The 16647-nt window shown below is 40.1% G+C and overlaps 1 protein-coding gene across 1 annotated transcript in view; it reads left to right on the forward strand.

Annotated features, from left to right (window-relative positions):
• The window catches only part of col7a1 (collagen, type VII, alpha 1), a 65575-nt gene that overhangs the window by 29273 nt on the left and 19655 nt on the right, over window positions 1–16647 (forward strand). Inside the window, exons 50-87 of the mRNA XM_034138509.1 lie at window positions 102–137; window positions 227–307; window positions 1245–1280; window positions 1416–1460; window positions 1775–1846; window positions 1979–2023; window positions 2107–2142; window positions 2323–2364; window positions 2504–2584; window positions 2750–2785; window positions 3069–3104; window positions 3308–3388; window positions 3505–3540; window positions 4594–4665; window positions 4899–4943; window positions 5279–5314; window positions 5677–5712; window positions 6237–6341; window positions 6430–6495; window positions 7369–7404; window positions 7493–7528; window positions 7624–7671; window positions 7775–7810; window positions 9639–9764; window positions 9946–10155; window positions 10239–10274; window positions 10397–10441; window positions 10544–10660; window positions 10777–10848; window positions 10995–11039; window positions 11873–11908; window positions 13297–13332; window positions 13699–13743; window positions 13875–13907; window positions 14042–14104; window positions 14232–14267; window positions 14466–14546; window positions 14660–14728. Coding sequence (XP_033994400.1) covers window positions 102–137; window positions 227–307; window positions 1245–1280; window positions 1416–1460; window positions 1775–1846; window positions 1979–2023; window positions 2107–2142; window positions 2323–2364; window positions 2504–2584; window positions 2750–2785; window positions 3069–3104; window positions 3308–3388; window positions 3505–3540; window positions 4594–4665; window positions 4899–4943; window positions 5279–5314; window positions 5677–5712; window positions 6237–6341; window positions 6430–6495; window positions 7369–7404; window positions 7493–7528; window positions 7624–7671; window positions 7775–7810; window positions 9639–9764; window positions 9946–10155; window positions 10239–10274; window positions 10397–10441; window positions 10544–10660; window positions 10777–10848; window positions 10995–11039; window positions 11873–11908; window positions 13297–13332; window positions 13699–13743; window positions 13875–13907; window positions 14042–14104; window positions 14232–14267; window positions 14466–14546; window positions 14660–14728 — 2229 coding nt within the window. The remainder of the gene's footprint in view (window positions 1–101; window positions 138–226; window positions 308–1244; window positions 1281–1415; window positions 1461–1774; window positions 1847–1978; window positions 2024–2106; window positions 2143–2322; window positions 2365–2503; window positions 2585–2749; window positions 2786–3068; window positions 3105–3307; window positions 3389–3504; window positions 3541–4593; window positions 4666–4898; window positions 4944–5278; window positions 5315–5676; window positions 5713–6236; window positions 6342–6429; window positions 6496–7368; window positions 7405–7492; window positions 7529–7623; window positions 7672–7774; window positions 7811–9638; window positions 9765–9945; window positions 10156–10238; window positions 10275–10396; window positions 10442–10543; window positions 10661–10776; window positions 10849–10994; window positions 11040–11872; window positions 11909–13296; window positions 13333–13698; window positions 13744–13874; window positions 13908–14041; window positions 14105–14231; window positions 14268–14465; window positions 14547–14659; window positions 14729–16647) is intronic.

A 16647-nucleotide genomic window follows, 5' to 3' on the forward strand; every position in this document is an offset into this window, starting at 1 on the left:
CTATTATTTATAAAACATTTCCCTTGTGCCACCTGTCAGTGCAAGTGATGCCTCAAAATCACTGAAATTGAAAATACATAAAACATGTGCTCTGCCCGCAGGGACTTGCTGGTCTCAGTGGAAGGCCGGGTGGCAAGGTGAGAGATATTTTATGTGCGCGTTTTAAGACTTTCTGTTTATTCCTGCTTTATTTGATTGTCAATATGGTCTTTTAACTGATGTTTAGGGAACTCCAGGAGAACTGGGAGAGAATGGGGAGAATGGGCGACCAGGAATCCCCGGAAAAGCTGGCCTTCCCGGGAAAGAGGTGAGTGGTGTATGCCACAACCATATCTTAACTGCCAAAAGTAAAACAATTCATTTTCCAACGATAGCTACTGCCACACCTGTTTTTAATATCCTCTCAGAATTCTCTACATGGATTAGGAATTATGGCTGGGTAGTAATTACTTTGAATAGAAGCTATTTTTAACAAAATATGAGTTATTTTTGTTTTGTTTTTGCTCTTTAATGTGAGGAGGTACTGCTTTTCTCTGGTTTTATTGCCGTCTAGCCAGGAACATCTTGGAGGCAATATGTTTTTGGATTGTCCCTCTGTCTGTCTGTACATCTATCCCATTCTAAGGATCGTGATATCTCAGGAACACTTTGAGGGAATTTCTCAACATTTGGCACAATCATTAAGGATGAACTGATTATAATTTGGTTTTCAGAGAGACAGCTTTTTGGCCATCCCTCGTCAATTCATATTCAAATTATGACAATTTCACACAATTGACTAATAAGATAAAATTATGAAGTGATGATATTTTGGACAGACATGGAACTGCAACCTGACCTTTTGGCTGAGGCATAAAACCACAAATTGCTATTTTAGAAAATGATTGTTAGTTAGTGAAGCAATGATGATCTTATCATTGTATCATGACCTTCTTTTAGGGGTTTCCTTTACATAGTTAAACATGACATTGTATTATTGTTATAACAAAGTCAAGCACTTGCTGTTATTGCATGTTTTTCTCAATGATGTAATCAAAGATCAGATTGCTGCTTTCTTCTTCTTTCTCCACCATGCGTCTCTTGTAATGATGCCATTTAAGAGGTATAAACAATTATTGGTGGGCAAATACATTTGTGTGCTCTGTTCACTGACCCTCTGCTCAGTTGCTCTTGTGGATTTAGAAATGTACCAGCATTAAGGTTCCCTATGTTAAAATGAACAAACTATTTTATTCTTTTTAAAGGGAGACAGAGGAGAAAAGGGTGATGAAGGCACACCTGTAAGTATATGTTTTTTGTATTGATGCAAACATCACAACATCCACTCTCTGCATAAAACGTGTGTTTATTCATAAAGATGATTGCGTACAAGTCACCGCAAATGTCTGGTTTGTTTTTAACTTGCTTTTCATCAGGGGGAATCTGGACTTCCGGGGAAGTCGGGCGAAAGAGGACTGAGGGTAGGACAAGTGTCTTTGATACATTTTAGATTCAAGTTTCCTTGTTAAACTTTAAAACGACCATGGTACATCAAAGGGAAGTTCAGTTGACATGTTTTTTTTTTTTTTTTTTTTTTTTAAACAATATATTTATTGATTTTTTCAATTTTCACAACACAATAATGACGTAGCACATACATGACAAGTACATAATTACAAAGCAAAAAGACAAAACATGACAAAAAACAAAACAAACAACAACAACACAGTTCAGTCTCAAACATACACATATGTAGGTGGTTACACAGTTGACATGTTGAATTGACCTCCCTCAGGGACTGGCTGGTCAGCCCGGACGACTAGGCGAGAAGGGAGACCTGGGAGACCCTGGAGAGTCAGGACGAAATGTGAGGCACACATTTATGTTTCATCATACAGACAGCTTTTCAATACGCTCTTGTGCTTTTTCACTAAAGCCTTGAGAGAAGAAGCACTAAGGAAGGTCAGCTGCTTATTTATTGATGTGTGTTCGATCATAGGGCAGCCCTGGACCTGCGGGACTGAGAGGAGATAAAGGAGAACTGGTTTGTTATTGGCTTTATTTTTTTAATTAATATATATTTGATTTCCTATCGCTGAATTTACATATTTCACTCTCTTCTTCAAGGGTCCCCAAGGGCCTCCAGGACCACCAGGAAAAGTGGTGAGTGTATCATACTCTACTGTATGTGTAAAACACAATGAACCCTAATGATGATTAATCAACATGTGTTTAATTAAAGCAAACTAGAGTTAGTAACTACAGTATGCAGCATCTTCTTACTTTTGAAAAAAACGTCCTTTAAACACAATTCTGATCCTTCATGTTTGGTCTCTTCGACAGGCTGACATCCAGGGCCAGCTGAAAGGAGTGGGAGGAGAAAAGGTGTGAACTCTATTTGTGAAGAGCCATTGGATTACAATTGGGACCCCCCTCCAGTCCAATTTCAGACAAACTGTGCCTAAAAACGCCCCAAATAGTCATGGTTACCTCTAGTTACGACTTACATGTTTGTAATTTCCAGGGGGATGCTGGCGACCCAGGAGAGCACGGCGGCAAAGGTCAGAAAGGCGAAGCGGGGACTCCCGGAGCTGCAGGCCTACGAGTGAGTTTGTCTCATTCTTGCAATTTGTAAATGCTTCCGTGAGCATCTGAGAAGCCCCCGTACAGTATCTGCAACTAGATGCCCACTGACCCCCTTCCATGTTGATTTGCTATGCGTGACTGATGATCCTTTGTGACTTCTCTGCTTTCCTTGCTGCCTATAAAGGGCCCTGAGGGACAACGGGGACCTGCAGGCACAAGAGTATGTTTTATTTCTGTCACTTTGTCTCTGCTTCAATCCTCATGAATATATGTATTTAAATACACTAATCGGTGGTGTTGGTCTTGTCGTGAAAGATTACCTTAGTTAATTCAGTCATTTTCTATGGTCTTTTTTTGCTTAGAGATTCATTTCCTAGAAACTTATGATTAAATCTCTCTTAAATAAAATATTTAAAAAGGGGCTTTTGCACATTTCTTTGTGGACAAGCTCAGTTCTAGAGATTTGTTGAAACAAGCATCATTGTCATTTCTATTATTTCCAGGGTGATGCAGGGGAAAGAGGAGCGCCTGGAGAGAAGGTTTGGAATCAGTGTGGCTGGTCCTCACAATCTCACCTATTGAAGCTACAGGAACACATGTCATTTTATCAATATTGAAAAAAATAAACTGGTCTCAGTTTATTTGTATCTGTGTAGAAGAAAGCACCATGGGCAGTGATACACTAACTGTTCTGTTGCTGTAAAGTAAATGTGTTTTCAAACCCTAAATGTATTTGTGATAGGGAGAAAGGGGAACTTCCGGGATAGATGGACGTTCTGGTATAGATGCTAAACCAGGTGCTGCTGGACCCCCTGGTCAGAGGGTACTTCAGTTTATATTATTTTTTCTCTAAAACCATAACAACACATTGTATGTAGAGATTCACTGGGTGGTGAATTAGTGCAGCTAATACAATGTATTGTTCTGTTCATGTTACAGGGTGATGCTGGAAAACAGGGGGATCATGGGAGAGACGTGAGTTCATTGCTTCTGTGTGGTTGTAATCTGTATTCTAAGCAATGATATGAAAAGGTATGCTCATAAATGTTTAGTGTTATGCTCACTAAAGTTGTGTGATTGATATGTATTGAGTAAGTCAATAAGATAAAGATAATATCAACTTTATTAATCCCAAATTGGGAAATGTTTTCGTGCAGCAGCATGTCAAATAAAGTATTGCACATAATTATAAATAAAAACAGTAGAAAATAAACTGATACAATACAAACATCTAAAAATAGAAGATAAAACAGAACTAATGGGGGAAATATAAAAGTTGACCGTGAATATACAAATGAAATATGTAGACTATCTGACTAATAAAACACTATTAAAGGGCTGTATCACAGCTAACACAATATAAAAGTAGGATGTTATTTACATTTAGTAAGCAAGAATGGCTAATTAAATATAAAGTTAAAATGTACAGTGTGAAGTTTTAAGTCCAGTTAACAAAAGAGAAACTATGGAGCAGTGAGTTCTCCGCCAGCAAGAAGTGATTTCAAAGTAGTTCAAAAATGTTTACTTTTGAGTTATGATCATATCATCCAAATTCTGTATCGAACAGTGTATTATGTTTAGGAAAATCTGCCCCGAATTGCATAGTATTTGCACTTGATGTGTACATGCTGCAGAGGGCACTGTGGAGGTGTTCAAATTCAGTTTGCACTCCTATGGCCAGTTGCATAAGATGTCTGAAGGTAGTCTTCATGCCAGTCCAGTTTCACAGGAGACTATAATAAAATATTGACTTTAATAATAATTCTGAAAGTCCTCAACGAAGTAACAATTAGTAAAGAGTCTGAATCTTGTTTTAAGGGGCAGACCCATGACTGATCTATTACTGCTGCTGTACATCCATAACTAATCACAGTGGCCATGTTTGCTAAGTACTAAATTAAACATTTTAAACTCTCTTTAGACTTTTCTCACATTGCTACAGTACAGTCCAAAATGTGAGCAAATATCTATACATTTTGCTCAATGGGCATTTATTCGAAAATGTGCGTTGGCTTTATTATTTACCAGGGTTTACCAGGATTTAGAGGGGAGCAGGGCCTCCAAGGGCCTGTTGGGCCTGCAAGCGCTGCAGGGATACCTGTAAGTACACACACACACACACACACACACACACACACACACACACACACACACCACACACACACACACACACACACACACACACACACACACACACACACACACACACACACACACACACACACACACACACACACACACCGTTAATACCTGTATATGCGTATCTCTTACATTTTTTGTTTGACCACATTTACTTTGGTTTTATTGTCCCGATCTGTGTTGTTATATTTCAGGGCAAAGCAGGTGGAGATGGCAAACCTGGTTCTGCTGGCAAAATGGTAACTCTTTACAAAAACTGTTATTTTATAATACTGGAGGTTAGCTTGTGTATAACAGTGAATGGGATTGGAAAGAAAGAGCATTTTTCCATGAAATTCCATGCACTGCTTTATTTTGATCTCTCAGAATATATCTCCATAATTCTCTGATTTGGTAATGGCCTTGTAAATAAAGGACTGAAGGAATATATATGTTGGGGTCTGCTGCATAATGCCAGTCTTAATTAACTCTGAAGCAACGGCACATAATTATCTGAGTGCTCCAGCAGCAGAGCGACCATTACTCAGTTTGTTTGTTTGAACGAGTCTCTAATGCGTTTTGTTTTAACCTACAGGGCGAGGATGGTGTCCCCGGTGAAGATGGCAGAAAGGTTTGTAGTTGTTTGTCCATTTATATGCACATCTACAATGTAGAGGGTAGGGTTTAGTCAAGTAGGGTTTTGTGATTGTTTTGAATAAAAGAGTTGATGCCCAACATGTTTTTGACAAATGTATCTGACACATCTATAACCTCCCCCGATATCCTCATCTAAATAGTATGTTAAAGTCAAGGATATTTGAATAGTTTGAAGAACACCTCATGTAAATCACTTAATAAAATTGACTGAATATGAAATAAAAAATACTTCAGATAGGAAAACTTAGTGTCTGTTTCAGGAAAATGTTTATAAAGATTGTGCTTATTATGTCTTTATTTATTTATATATCTGACTCTGCTGTCTTTATTCTGCAGGGGGATAAAGGAGAACTGGGAGCAGCTGGAAGAGATGTCAGTTTTTGCCAAGTCTTCTTTATATAACTATCTCTTTGTTGTTTTGTTGTCAGTTTGTGTCTACGCTGTATCCTGCCCTGTCAGCCTGCCCTGTCTCACACCCCGCTTCCTGTATTGATCCTTGACTTTATTGTATTACATGTCAGCTTCCTTCCTTTCTTTAATCCTCATCACTTTCCCTCTCAAGTGTGTATTTATCAACAGTAGTTTGTTCTGACATTGACATTACCATCACACTCTCACTCACTGCTGAATCAATAGCAGCTATATAACTTCACTAGCCTCTAATGATCAAGCCGAGCCTTTAAGAGGGAGCCACTTCTGAGAAGAATCCAGAGAGGCGCCAAATGTCAGAGTTCTGTTTTCATGTGCAAATTCACATTAATTATCTCTAGAACATCAGTGGAGGGGTGGCAGCGGCCACCTGCTTTGATTTTATAGTTCAGCCTTTTACGATAGGACAGGAGGAAGTAAGCCTGCATAGAAAGAGTCTCAGTTGTGTAATCACGTGTGTTTTCCAGGCCCGGGACGGGACGAAAGGAGACCGGGGCCTTGCTGGGGCGTCTGGACCCTCTGGCCCTTCGGGGGCTCCTGGCGTACCTGGCGGCATTGGTCCTCCCGGACAGGTGCTACTGTCTGAGACACATTTGAAATACATTATGATTTGGACTGTTAGTGTATTATCTTCACTAAACTACTGTCACTGTCTGTCAGGTGGTGTATGTCAAAGGAGTTGCAGCCTCACCGATCCCAGGCCCACAGGGGCCCCCAGGAACCCCTGTGAGTATGCATGACTTTGTAGCGTTCTAACATGGTTGTTAATTATATTATTTAATTGCATATTACATTTGCTGTTTTTCCTAATGCGCGAGTGTGTGAAGAATGATACGGTCTTTCAAGGGCTGATTTGTATTAGCAGAAGATAAAATGATTATACACAGAAACAAATTCTCAGCTTCTAATTATGTTTTCAAATGAATTTGTTTGTTTTTTTGCAAAAAGTAATCTTTACAGAAGCAGGAGCTAGGAACGTCTATCTGAGGGTTTCCAAAACGTTTCCATGCCAATACCCCCCAAATAGCATTAGCTAATGGCCCTTTTTGCAACAGTTTTTAAAAAGCCATTGACATTTTGATTTGCTTTCTTACTTCTATCTATCCAATAATAATAATAATAATAATTGTGTTTCAAACCTTTAATCATTGTAATACATTTAATACATCTGTTTTCAGGAAGCATTGCTTGTCCTTTTAGCAAGCTAATGTTAGCTAGCTACAGTTCAGGAGCAGACTGTTACAGGTCAACACTGACAAAAAATAGGCACGGCAAATACAATTTTGATGTTATGCTATTTTAAATTATATGTAATAATAATACACATTATAATAACACTTTTATTTTGTTATGTTTTTGTATATTTTCTTCATCTAACCTCCAATTTGCGGAGGCCCCCTGGCGGCCCCCACTTTATGAATCTCTACTCCTGCTGATATCTAGCTCTCATGTGGTCATGTTGTCCCCAGCAGCATCGATTGCCCACATGTAGCTGCAGAGATGTGTGTTTTTATCTACATCAGTCCCAGTTTGCTTCCGCAGCCCTCCCGCAGTCTTATCTCTTGATGTTCTTATCATTGTCCTTGCTCTGTCCTTCAGGGCATACCTGGGATCCCCGGAGCTGTGGGAGGCAGAGTAAGTCCTAGTTCACTGTATTGGTTGCTTTTAGATTAAAAACCACTTAGGCGTTTTTTTTCTTACCATTTCACTTTTTTTGTTCCAGGGGGATAGAGGTCCATCTGGCCTCAAAGGTGATGCTGTAAGTTAAACGTCCATCCCTACTGCATTGGAAGTGTGACATGAGTGAGGTTGTATGCGTTTTATGTTGACACCTTGATGTTTTTTTATTGGCAGGGCGACCCAGGAGAGGACGGGGCACCGGGTAAACCAGGGACAACAGTGGTAGGACACCAGCACAACTCCTGCCATGACTGGGACTTTTGGAATAATTTATTTTAGATATTTGTCCTCTCTGATGACTGATTTTGTGTATTTCTCTTCACAGGATGTACAGAGGGCTCTGTCCAGCCTTGGGATTCAGGTATATAGACTGTCACTCAATTAGGATTTGAAATTAAATTATTCTCTAATATTTTAGTTCGTCAAGCCTCTAAAGCAGAGGAACAAAACCTTTATAGTCAGTATTACATACGTTAAGGAGCTACATCTTAATTCCATAGATACATTTTTACATTTGAGGTTGTTGCTTGATGATTCCTTTTGAGATGGAAATGTCTGTAGTGTTGATGAAGAGTAATGGCTTCACACTGACTCCAAAGCACACATGTGTTTTTGATGGATAATTTTGACTGTTACTCTTTTTATCACTACCTTCATCAGAATTATTTCATTATTTGTATGCAGCTGTATACAACTACTTCCCCCAACAATTTACATGCTCTTAATGCTTTTTCAATGTTCTTGGTTAATATTCAGATGTGTGTAGTGGTTATATTTCAAATGTAAAAATGCATTTGTGTTGTGGAGTTAATTTGAAAATACATTGCCAAGCTGTAGATTTCTTTAAGACAGTAAGACACATTTTAATGGATATACGGATTCATATTTTTAGCATAATCTTCGTGCTAATTATGTTGTCCTAAAACTTTAGCAAGGACTTATTATTTGTTCATTTGTTCTTGCATGTGTCATTGTGGCATTTACATCGTCAGGATGTATTTATTACTTGTCAATTAGTTTATAAATAAAAATGTCAGAGTTGCTTTGCTCAAATATAGGATTGGCATTATATTAAAAAACGAATATACGCTTTAAAGGTCCCATGTCATGGCCATTTCTATTGATCATCATTCCATTGTTGAGGTCTACTAGAATAGATTTACATTGTTCAATTTTCCAAAATCACATTGGTTTCTCATACAGCATCTCTGTATAGTATTCACTCTCTGTCCTAAACGGCTTGTTGAAGCTCCTGCCCCCCCCCTCCCTATGAGCCCACTGTGCTCTGATTGGTCAGCTCGCCCACTCTGTTCTGATGAGTCCACCACCGTTACAGCTGAACATCAGTGTTTATGTGTTACAATGGCGTTTGTTAGCAACCAGAAAATGACACCAGTAATGACAAACAGATGAGAATGCTGCGTGGGGTCTGGGTGCCGTGTTGGCGGGACGTTGCGGGGCTCGCTGCTCCACCCTTTGAGGCTCGAGGAGCGGACAGTGTGAGCTGGATTACTGGTGTCGTTTCCTGGTTGCTGCGTGGGGTCTGCGAGACAGCGAGACACCGCAGAACTCAGCCTGATCTCCGCACATACACACACTCACGGCCGCGGCTGAGAATATAATGCTGAGTGTGTGTGTGTGCGAAGCTCCGCGGAGAAAAAAATGGAAAAGGAAAAATCTCCAACGATTCTGGGGAAGCATAGACAGGTCTTTTCTGTGTTAGAGTTGTACTCGCTACACGGTGTTCTTTGAGGGTTTGTGACTTTGCAGACCGTTTACATGCATAAAAAGCTACATAACACACAAGGGGACGGGTAATAACCAGAAAAGCATGTCATGGGACCTTTAAGTAGTAAAAGCCACAGCAATATGTTGGGCTTGTTGTGATAATGACATATAGACAGAGGTTTATGACTGTATTGTCACTTCTTAGATTGAATGTCACTCTGAAGTTTGCTTACCTTATTAAGTATTCCTGCAGTTAAAAAAAACATGTCTCAATCCCTCACAGCAAAAACAGAGTTTGTGCTTTTTCATTTTAAAAATGATCACAAGACCCTGCTTATTTTGAAATCCAAGTTATTATTATAAATCTGAATGACTTATAATGAGGTCTCAAGCATTTCCTCACATGTGGCTGAAAGTTACGAGGCTCTCCTCAACCATTTCTCTTTCTCCCCTCGCCACAGGTGTCTGATCTGAAGGTGGTTCTGGACAGAAAGGACACACCGTCAGCTCCCACATTGCAGAAGGCAGCTAAGGGTGACAAAGGTGACGGTGGCGAACCTGGACTGAGAGGACCCTCTGGTGCAGATGTGAGTATGACTAAGGTCTTTTTTTTTATAAAAGAACTTGATGAAGACTCTCAGTAAGATCACTGCGTGTCCAGATGGTGCACACTGTCCTGATGTATAATAAAATGTTCTGGCACACCTGTGTTAACTGTGTTTAAAATGTAGATTTGTTTACCTTTTTCCATTTCCTGCTGTGCATCAGGGTTCCCGTGGTTTCCAAGGAGAGAGAGGATCAAAAGGGGATCAAGGGGAGCGAGGAATCGTGGGAAATCCTGGGCCTCCAGGGAGAGCCATCGGAGAGCGAGGTCCACAGGGACCCTCAGGACCCGCTGGAGAGTCGGGCAAACCAGGGATACCGGGGGTTCCTGGGCGGGCTGGAGAACTGGGGGAGGCTGGAAGACCTGGAGATAAGGTGAGTTCAGGACTGGTGGGTTAAAAAAATAGAAGATATTTTCATTACCACATCCTCCTGCTGACATGATATTTGTATTTCAGGGGGACAGAGCAGAGAAAGGGGACAAAGGAGAATCTGTAAGTGTTTGACATTGTTTTTGTGGAACTCTACATCAACATTGTAAGATCAAATTAATGTTTCTTTATATACAATATGTAAGCAAGTCAGCACTGGAATCAGAATTTGTTCTGTTTTTCAGGGTAAAAGTGGGCTCACAGGATTAGCCGGCCCAGCAGGTCAAAAGGTAAACTTCTTCTCATCCTTTTTATCGATGCAGTAAAACTATGGAGATTGCACGTTTTGTCAATATTAGATACACATTTGTCTGTTGGTGTGTGTACTTTAGGGAGCATCTGCTGAGTCAGTACTGGTAGGACCTCCCGGGGCCAGAGGCCCTCCAGGGGTTGTAGGACACAAGGGAGAACCTGGTGCTGTAGGACTACCAGGACCTCAAGGAGAACGAGTACGATTTTCATATGATTCATATAAACACACTAACAGATCATGGAAAATCTCACGTCTTGCACCGTTGATTGTTTTCTATATGCTAATGAGCTACATATATGTTGTGTCTTAAAGGGGTTTGTGGGATCTCGTGGAGATAAAGGAGACAGAGGACAGTCTGGAGATAACGGACGTGACGGCTCACAGGTAGATGGCTCTCCTGATAGAATGGAATCTAGATTGGAATATTCTAATAATCAAGATCTTATTTTGATTTAACTGTTGCTACTAATGCAATGATACAAAAATATTCCATATATTAATAAGAAGCAATCTGTGTTTTGTTATTTCAGGGAACACCAGGAGAACCAGGAAAACCTGGTCAGGATGGGAAACCGGTAAGTGTGAAGCTCTTGATGTGAACTCATTCATAATTTTGAAGATGAAGTTGACAATATTGTGCCTTTTCCTTTTTATTAGAGCATGTTATATTATTGGCTTTGATGGTTAAGAAATATGTGTACTATTTATTTCGGCAGTTTAGGTAAGTGTGTTTCTTTCTTATGAGAATAACAATATATAGTTAGTTATATATAGTGAATAATATACTAATTATATTCCTGCTTATTGTGTATTGGCCTTATGTCGTTTATAGTATTGTTATACATAAATATATGAATGAACTAATGCACTCCGCTTTGTAAGAAATTAAACCAGCAGTTCCAGTTAATGTCCGAGGACACGCTAAGTTGTTATCATTCTCCTTACCATTTTATCTACAGTGATCATTCAAATCCCATACACAAATTGTGTTCTCTATAGCATATTTGTCTGCTCGGGTGCAGGGATAAATGAAAATAAAAGAGAGGGAAGGTTTTAAGCACTTCCTCACACTCTTTGTTTTCCTTCCCTCCATGTCGGAGCAGGGCCCAACAGGGCCTGCTGGGCCTCAAAGTCTACCAGTGAGTAACCAGCAAGGCTTGGTCTTCACAGCAAACCCCTGGGTTGGCTTATGGAGCTCTTTTCCCCTCTTGGGCCGAGTCTTCACAGATCCTAGAGAGTAACCTTTTGCAGCTGGGCAGCTAACACCTCCCTCTTACCTGCTCTCTCTCCTCATATGTTTCTTATCTCTGTCCATTTCCTTTTTTGTGTTGTTTGTCTCCCCTCTTCCATCCCACCTGTCCCCCCACCCTCCTGTCACCCATCTTCCTCTATCTTCCATCCTCTCCAGGGCATGCCTGGGTTCCCAGGAGTTCTAGGCAGACCGGTAGGTTTCCTGCTGCTGGCTGGCATGCTTGAGCTCTGGGGGAGGGAGAGCTGGGGAAATGTGTCTCTGTGTGGGGAATGCACCAAGGCTTTAGAGAAACATAAAACAATAAAGGACATCATACATTAAATGTATCCTGTAAATATAATGTATGATGTCCTTTATTGTTTTATGTTTCATGTGGAACCTATATGCTGCAGGTCTCCCTTGAAAAAGAGATCTATGATCTCAATGGGACCAATCTGGTTAAATAAAGGTTTGAAATGAAATGAAATGAAGAGATACCTACAGTATGTGCTTTAGCTCAGACAGGAAGTAGATGCTTTTGCATTAAACACAGGAGACAAGTAACCAAATCATCAGGATGCACACATTGTCATGTACCTTCAAGGCCAATTTTACCCCTTTTTAAACTATTTGTATTGGAAATATACTTTTGGGAGGTGCAGTCTGGGATAAGATTCAGACCTTAATCAGTTTCTCATTAAACATTAATCAAGACCACCTGTCCCAAAAGCATCTGAGCCAATCTCACACATTTTAAACTTGTGAAACACCACATATTTGTATGAAAAGATGAAAAGAAGTCGGCTGACATCCTGAGCTGACGCTCTCACCACGATCCAGTGTACAGCAGTAGAGAGGAATACGAAATTAGGATTTTGCTCGTAGAATTATTATGTTTTCAATTCGCTTGAGTCTGCTTATCGTGCATGCAGCTGTTCCTGCTGCTGTCTGTTGTGCTTATCTCTCGCACGGCACTGATTTTTCAGAGCTTACCATATGAGTGTCTATCTGTTGACATTGTTGATCCTCTGTGTTTGTGTTGTTATGAGTCAGTCAGATGTTTATGTGTTTGTTTATTTGTGTCTCCTAGAGAGATGCTTGTGAGAATCAGTGGCACGTCTTTATATTACTTATGTAAACTCCATGTTGTTTAATATTGAGCAAGAAGAATACAACTTTTGTGCTACATTTTTAGAAACATATTTATGCATAAATATGTTGCAATGAGTAATAGTTTGACTTTTTGGGAAATACAGTTATTCTCTTTCTTTCATAGAGTTAGATGAGAGGGTCAATACCTGTCATACATGTTCCTTTTACAAATTGCTTATCAACATGTTGTCATATAGGACTTTTTTTTACCAACTGGGTGCAGTGGCTACCTGGAGTGTCGTCATGACAGTGGGGTTACCAAGCAATCAGGGCAGACTCCAGCTAGCCATATTTATTTAACACGAGTGATATCAATCTTCTCGTCTGCCTCTCTTCAAATACAAGGTTTTCCAAGATGTCAAAATATTCCTTTAAAATGTGGCATGTGTGCAGGTTTGTGAGTAATTGAAGGATGCAATCTACTGTATGTGACTTGTATTTGCTTTTAGGGAAACCCAGGAGAGCCTGGCATGAGGGGGCCAACTGTAAGTATTGCACATACAACAGCATGGGTACAAATACATGATGTTAGTCGAATAATCGATTAGTTGCTTAAGAAAGATAATTGCTATTGCTAACTATGTTGATAATTGTTTCACAAGTTATTTTCTTAGCCTCTTAAATATAGAGATTTCCTGCTTTAAAAAAAATCTAATTCAACTTAATATATTTGGGCTTTTGGACTGCCAAAACAAGACCTCACCTTGAACTTTGACCAACTGTGATCAATATTTAATTTTATCTTCATATTTCATAGACCAAGCGATTGATACACAGTGAACATAATCCATAGTCTCTGCCCTACACGTAACAGCAGCAGTTTAAATATTTGTGGTCTGTGTTTTGATCAGGGCCCCATGGGTCCCAATGGCCTTCCAGGTCCATCAGGTGTGAAGGTGAGTTAGCTATATCTTGGTGTGCTAGGTGTGACGACATATATGCTTCTTTTAATTTAATTAACAATTCTTATAATAATGCTTTTTTGTTTGTTACTTTCAAAGTCATAACAAGTTTGTTTCTTTCACAGGGCAATCAAGGAGAGCCAGGCGTTGGTGTCAAGGTAAAACAACTTCACTTCTCTACTTGTCTTACTAAAATCTTTGAGATTTAGGTTCATTTGCCCTAATCAAATTCCAGTTGAGATGGTGAAGCTTTAGATGTGCAGTGTGTGACTTATTGCGTTGCTCTCTGCAGGGTCCTCCGGGGGCCCAGGGGAGCACAGGGCTGCCAGGACCAGCAGGCCCCCCCGGAGCTGTGGTGAGTGTCGCCACCTCTTATCTTCAGGGAAAAACTGCCCTCATGTTTCTCGTGAAATTCATCAAACATCTGATTATGTGTATCTAATTATGTTCCTTCTTACTATTGTATTTATTTCTCTCTGCAGGGTCCTCAGGGCGCCCCAGGACGGTCAGGGCAGGTGGTGAGTATGCGAACCTGAGCTGGCTGCCATTCTACGACCATTTTCTTGGTTTCCTGTTTGTTTTGAACATGTGTTATCATACCTCACTAATATGAAAAAACAATAGTATTGATATTAATTGATCATTTTTGGTGTTCTTGGTAAATTAGACATAAATTACAATCAAACATACTGACGTTTGTGGGTTTTTGTTTTTAGGGTGAAGCTGGTAAACCAGGAGTCCCTGGAAGAGATGGGGTGCCTGGGAAAGAAGGAACACATGGATTACCTGGGAAGCAGGTGTGTGTCAGTGTTTGTGTTCATGTAATCTACTGTGTTCGACAGTGTTTAGTGTGCACGGAGCGGTTTTTATCAGGTCTCCTCGTGACATCATTGTGTCATTTGCTCCTCAGGGCATTGCTGGACCTCCAGGCTTGGGCGGCTTAAAGGGGGAGCAGGGAGACAGCGGTCCTCCAGGGAAGGTGAGAACATGCTGTTTCTACCCATCAGCCTCTGGCTCAGCAGACAGTCAATGAAATTGCATTTGATGTTGCTTTTATTGGATGTGAAGAAAAAAAACATCTCTGTAAAGCTAACAGTGGCTTACTGCTGCAAGACTTTTCATCTGAGGCCTATTCTGAGTCAGAGGTCGTGCTCGAGCTGCTGCTGTTCGTCCAACTGGGGTTGCCTGTATCCCTGTAATCTTTACTCTTCTTTATGTCCAGGAGTCGGTTTTAGTGGCTGCTAGCTGTGTGGTATTGTAGCGCTCTGTATTGTATCTCTGAGCAGATTGCAGCAGTATGAGCCTTGAGCCTGTAGGGAGAGGAACATGACTAGCGCTCTAAACAGCTCACAAACTGAAAACATCATAAAATAGAGACATTTTCTGTTGGAGAGGGGATCTGTCAGTAGCCTAAATTCAGGAACAACAATACAATGGGCATACATTTTGCGTGTTTAAATCAAAAAGTGTTGTTGTACATAGCAACATCAATGATATTAATATTGTTCTGTGATGGAGTTATTTGTGAAAGTTGCAGATATGGCCACTCATTACAGAAACATACTGTATCAAACTTCTTGTCCTATCTTAAGTTACATTTCCAAGAGATAGCCGTGTGCTGTTTGCTATCTTCCTTTTATAAAAGTGATTGCTAAATTCATTGCTTTCTCTTATCCTGTATCCGTCCCCTGTCCATACAGTCGGTAATGATAGTATTATTAAGTGATTCATTTTTGTAATAACTTTTGAATAACTGAATCCTAACTATAGCTACCATGCCTGTATATTTGATTTGAATTTCAACAGCTCTCACTTTTCATTGTCTAGCAACAGTAGTTTGCTTTTATGGGGAAAAAGATGGAGTTTCATTTTAGCTATGAGTAGTTGGAGCCACTAGTCAAGGGAGGAAAGGAAATGTCAGGTATACTCCCAATTATATATGTTCTTGGAAATGTAAAGAGCAGTTTTAATAGCCTTTTGACAATTATATTATGGTGTTCATGTTGTTCCCCATTTTTGTTGTCATTTCCATACAGACTAAATGTTTTTTAGTTTGATTTATGGGAAGTGTTTATGCCATCCTAACTTAGGAATCTTTAAATGATCGTTCTGTAATGGCTTTATTTCTATCCCAAGATAAGACAGTCTTATAAAAAATCCTAAACTGGGTCAGACAGGATTTCGCAAGGTCTCGTTTTTGTTTCTCATGTCGCTTCTATGCAAAGGATGGGGTCTAGTACACCTTTTACCTGGGGAATATGTCGGTGTGGGTAATCAATTGTGTGTGTCTTCGTTAAAGTATGTCCAGTTCTCTGTGGTAATACAGCTGCCTCTGTATGAGAGGTCTGTAGATCTGTATGAAAGCATTTTCCATTAACTTCTCTCAATGATTTTGCTTAACAGTATAGGGACACCATTTTTACAAGTTACAAGTCAAAGGACATTATTTCTGTCAGTAAGCTACCTAGTAGTAATATTAAATATCCAGCATGCAAAAAAATCCCCCCCATTTGATGGCTATTTTGAGCAGGGATTACGCAGTAATACAAGAGCTCCATTTTCCCGGGCGAGCTGTCTCAGTGGGATTTCTCTGTTATGCGACTGTTATTGATTGACATTCAAAAAGCAAATTCTCTGGCACTTGCTCATCCAGTAAAATGAGTTCTCACTTATCAGGAACATATATTGTCACTCTTTCTTGTGTTTGCACTACCCTCACAGGTCTGTATTATCTGGTGCAGCACAGCCCTGGAGTGTTTTCGCAGAATGGTAGCTAAATGGGGAAAAACCCTGTGGAGGCCTGTCTTGCCTCCCACTCTAAAAATAACAGAGGAGCCAACCGTGAATGTGTATTTCAGCTAAATCCTTGCATAGATTCATGGGTAATTGGCTTGAGCG

Source organism: Trematomus bernacchii, unplaced genomic scaffold (assembly GCF_902827165.1).
Source record: "Trematomus bernacchii unplaced genomic scaffold, fTreBer1.1, whole genome shotgun sequence".
Lineage (NCBI taxonomy): Eukaryota > Metazoa > Chordata > Actinopteri > Perciformes > Nototheniidae > Trematomus > Trematomus bernacchii.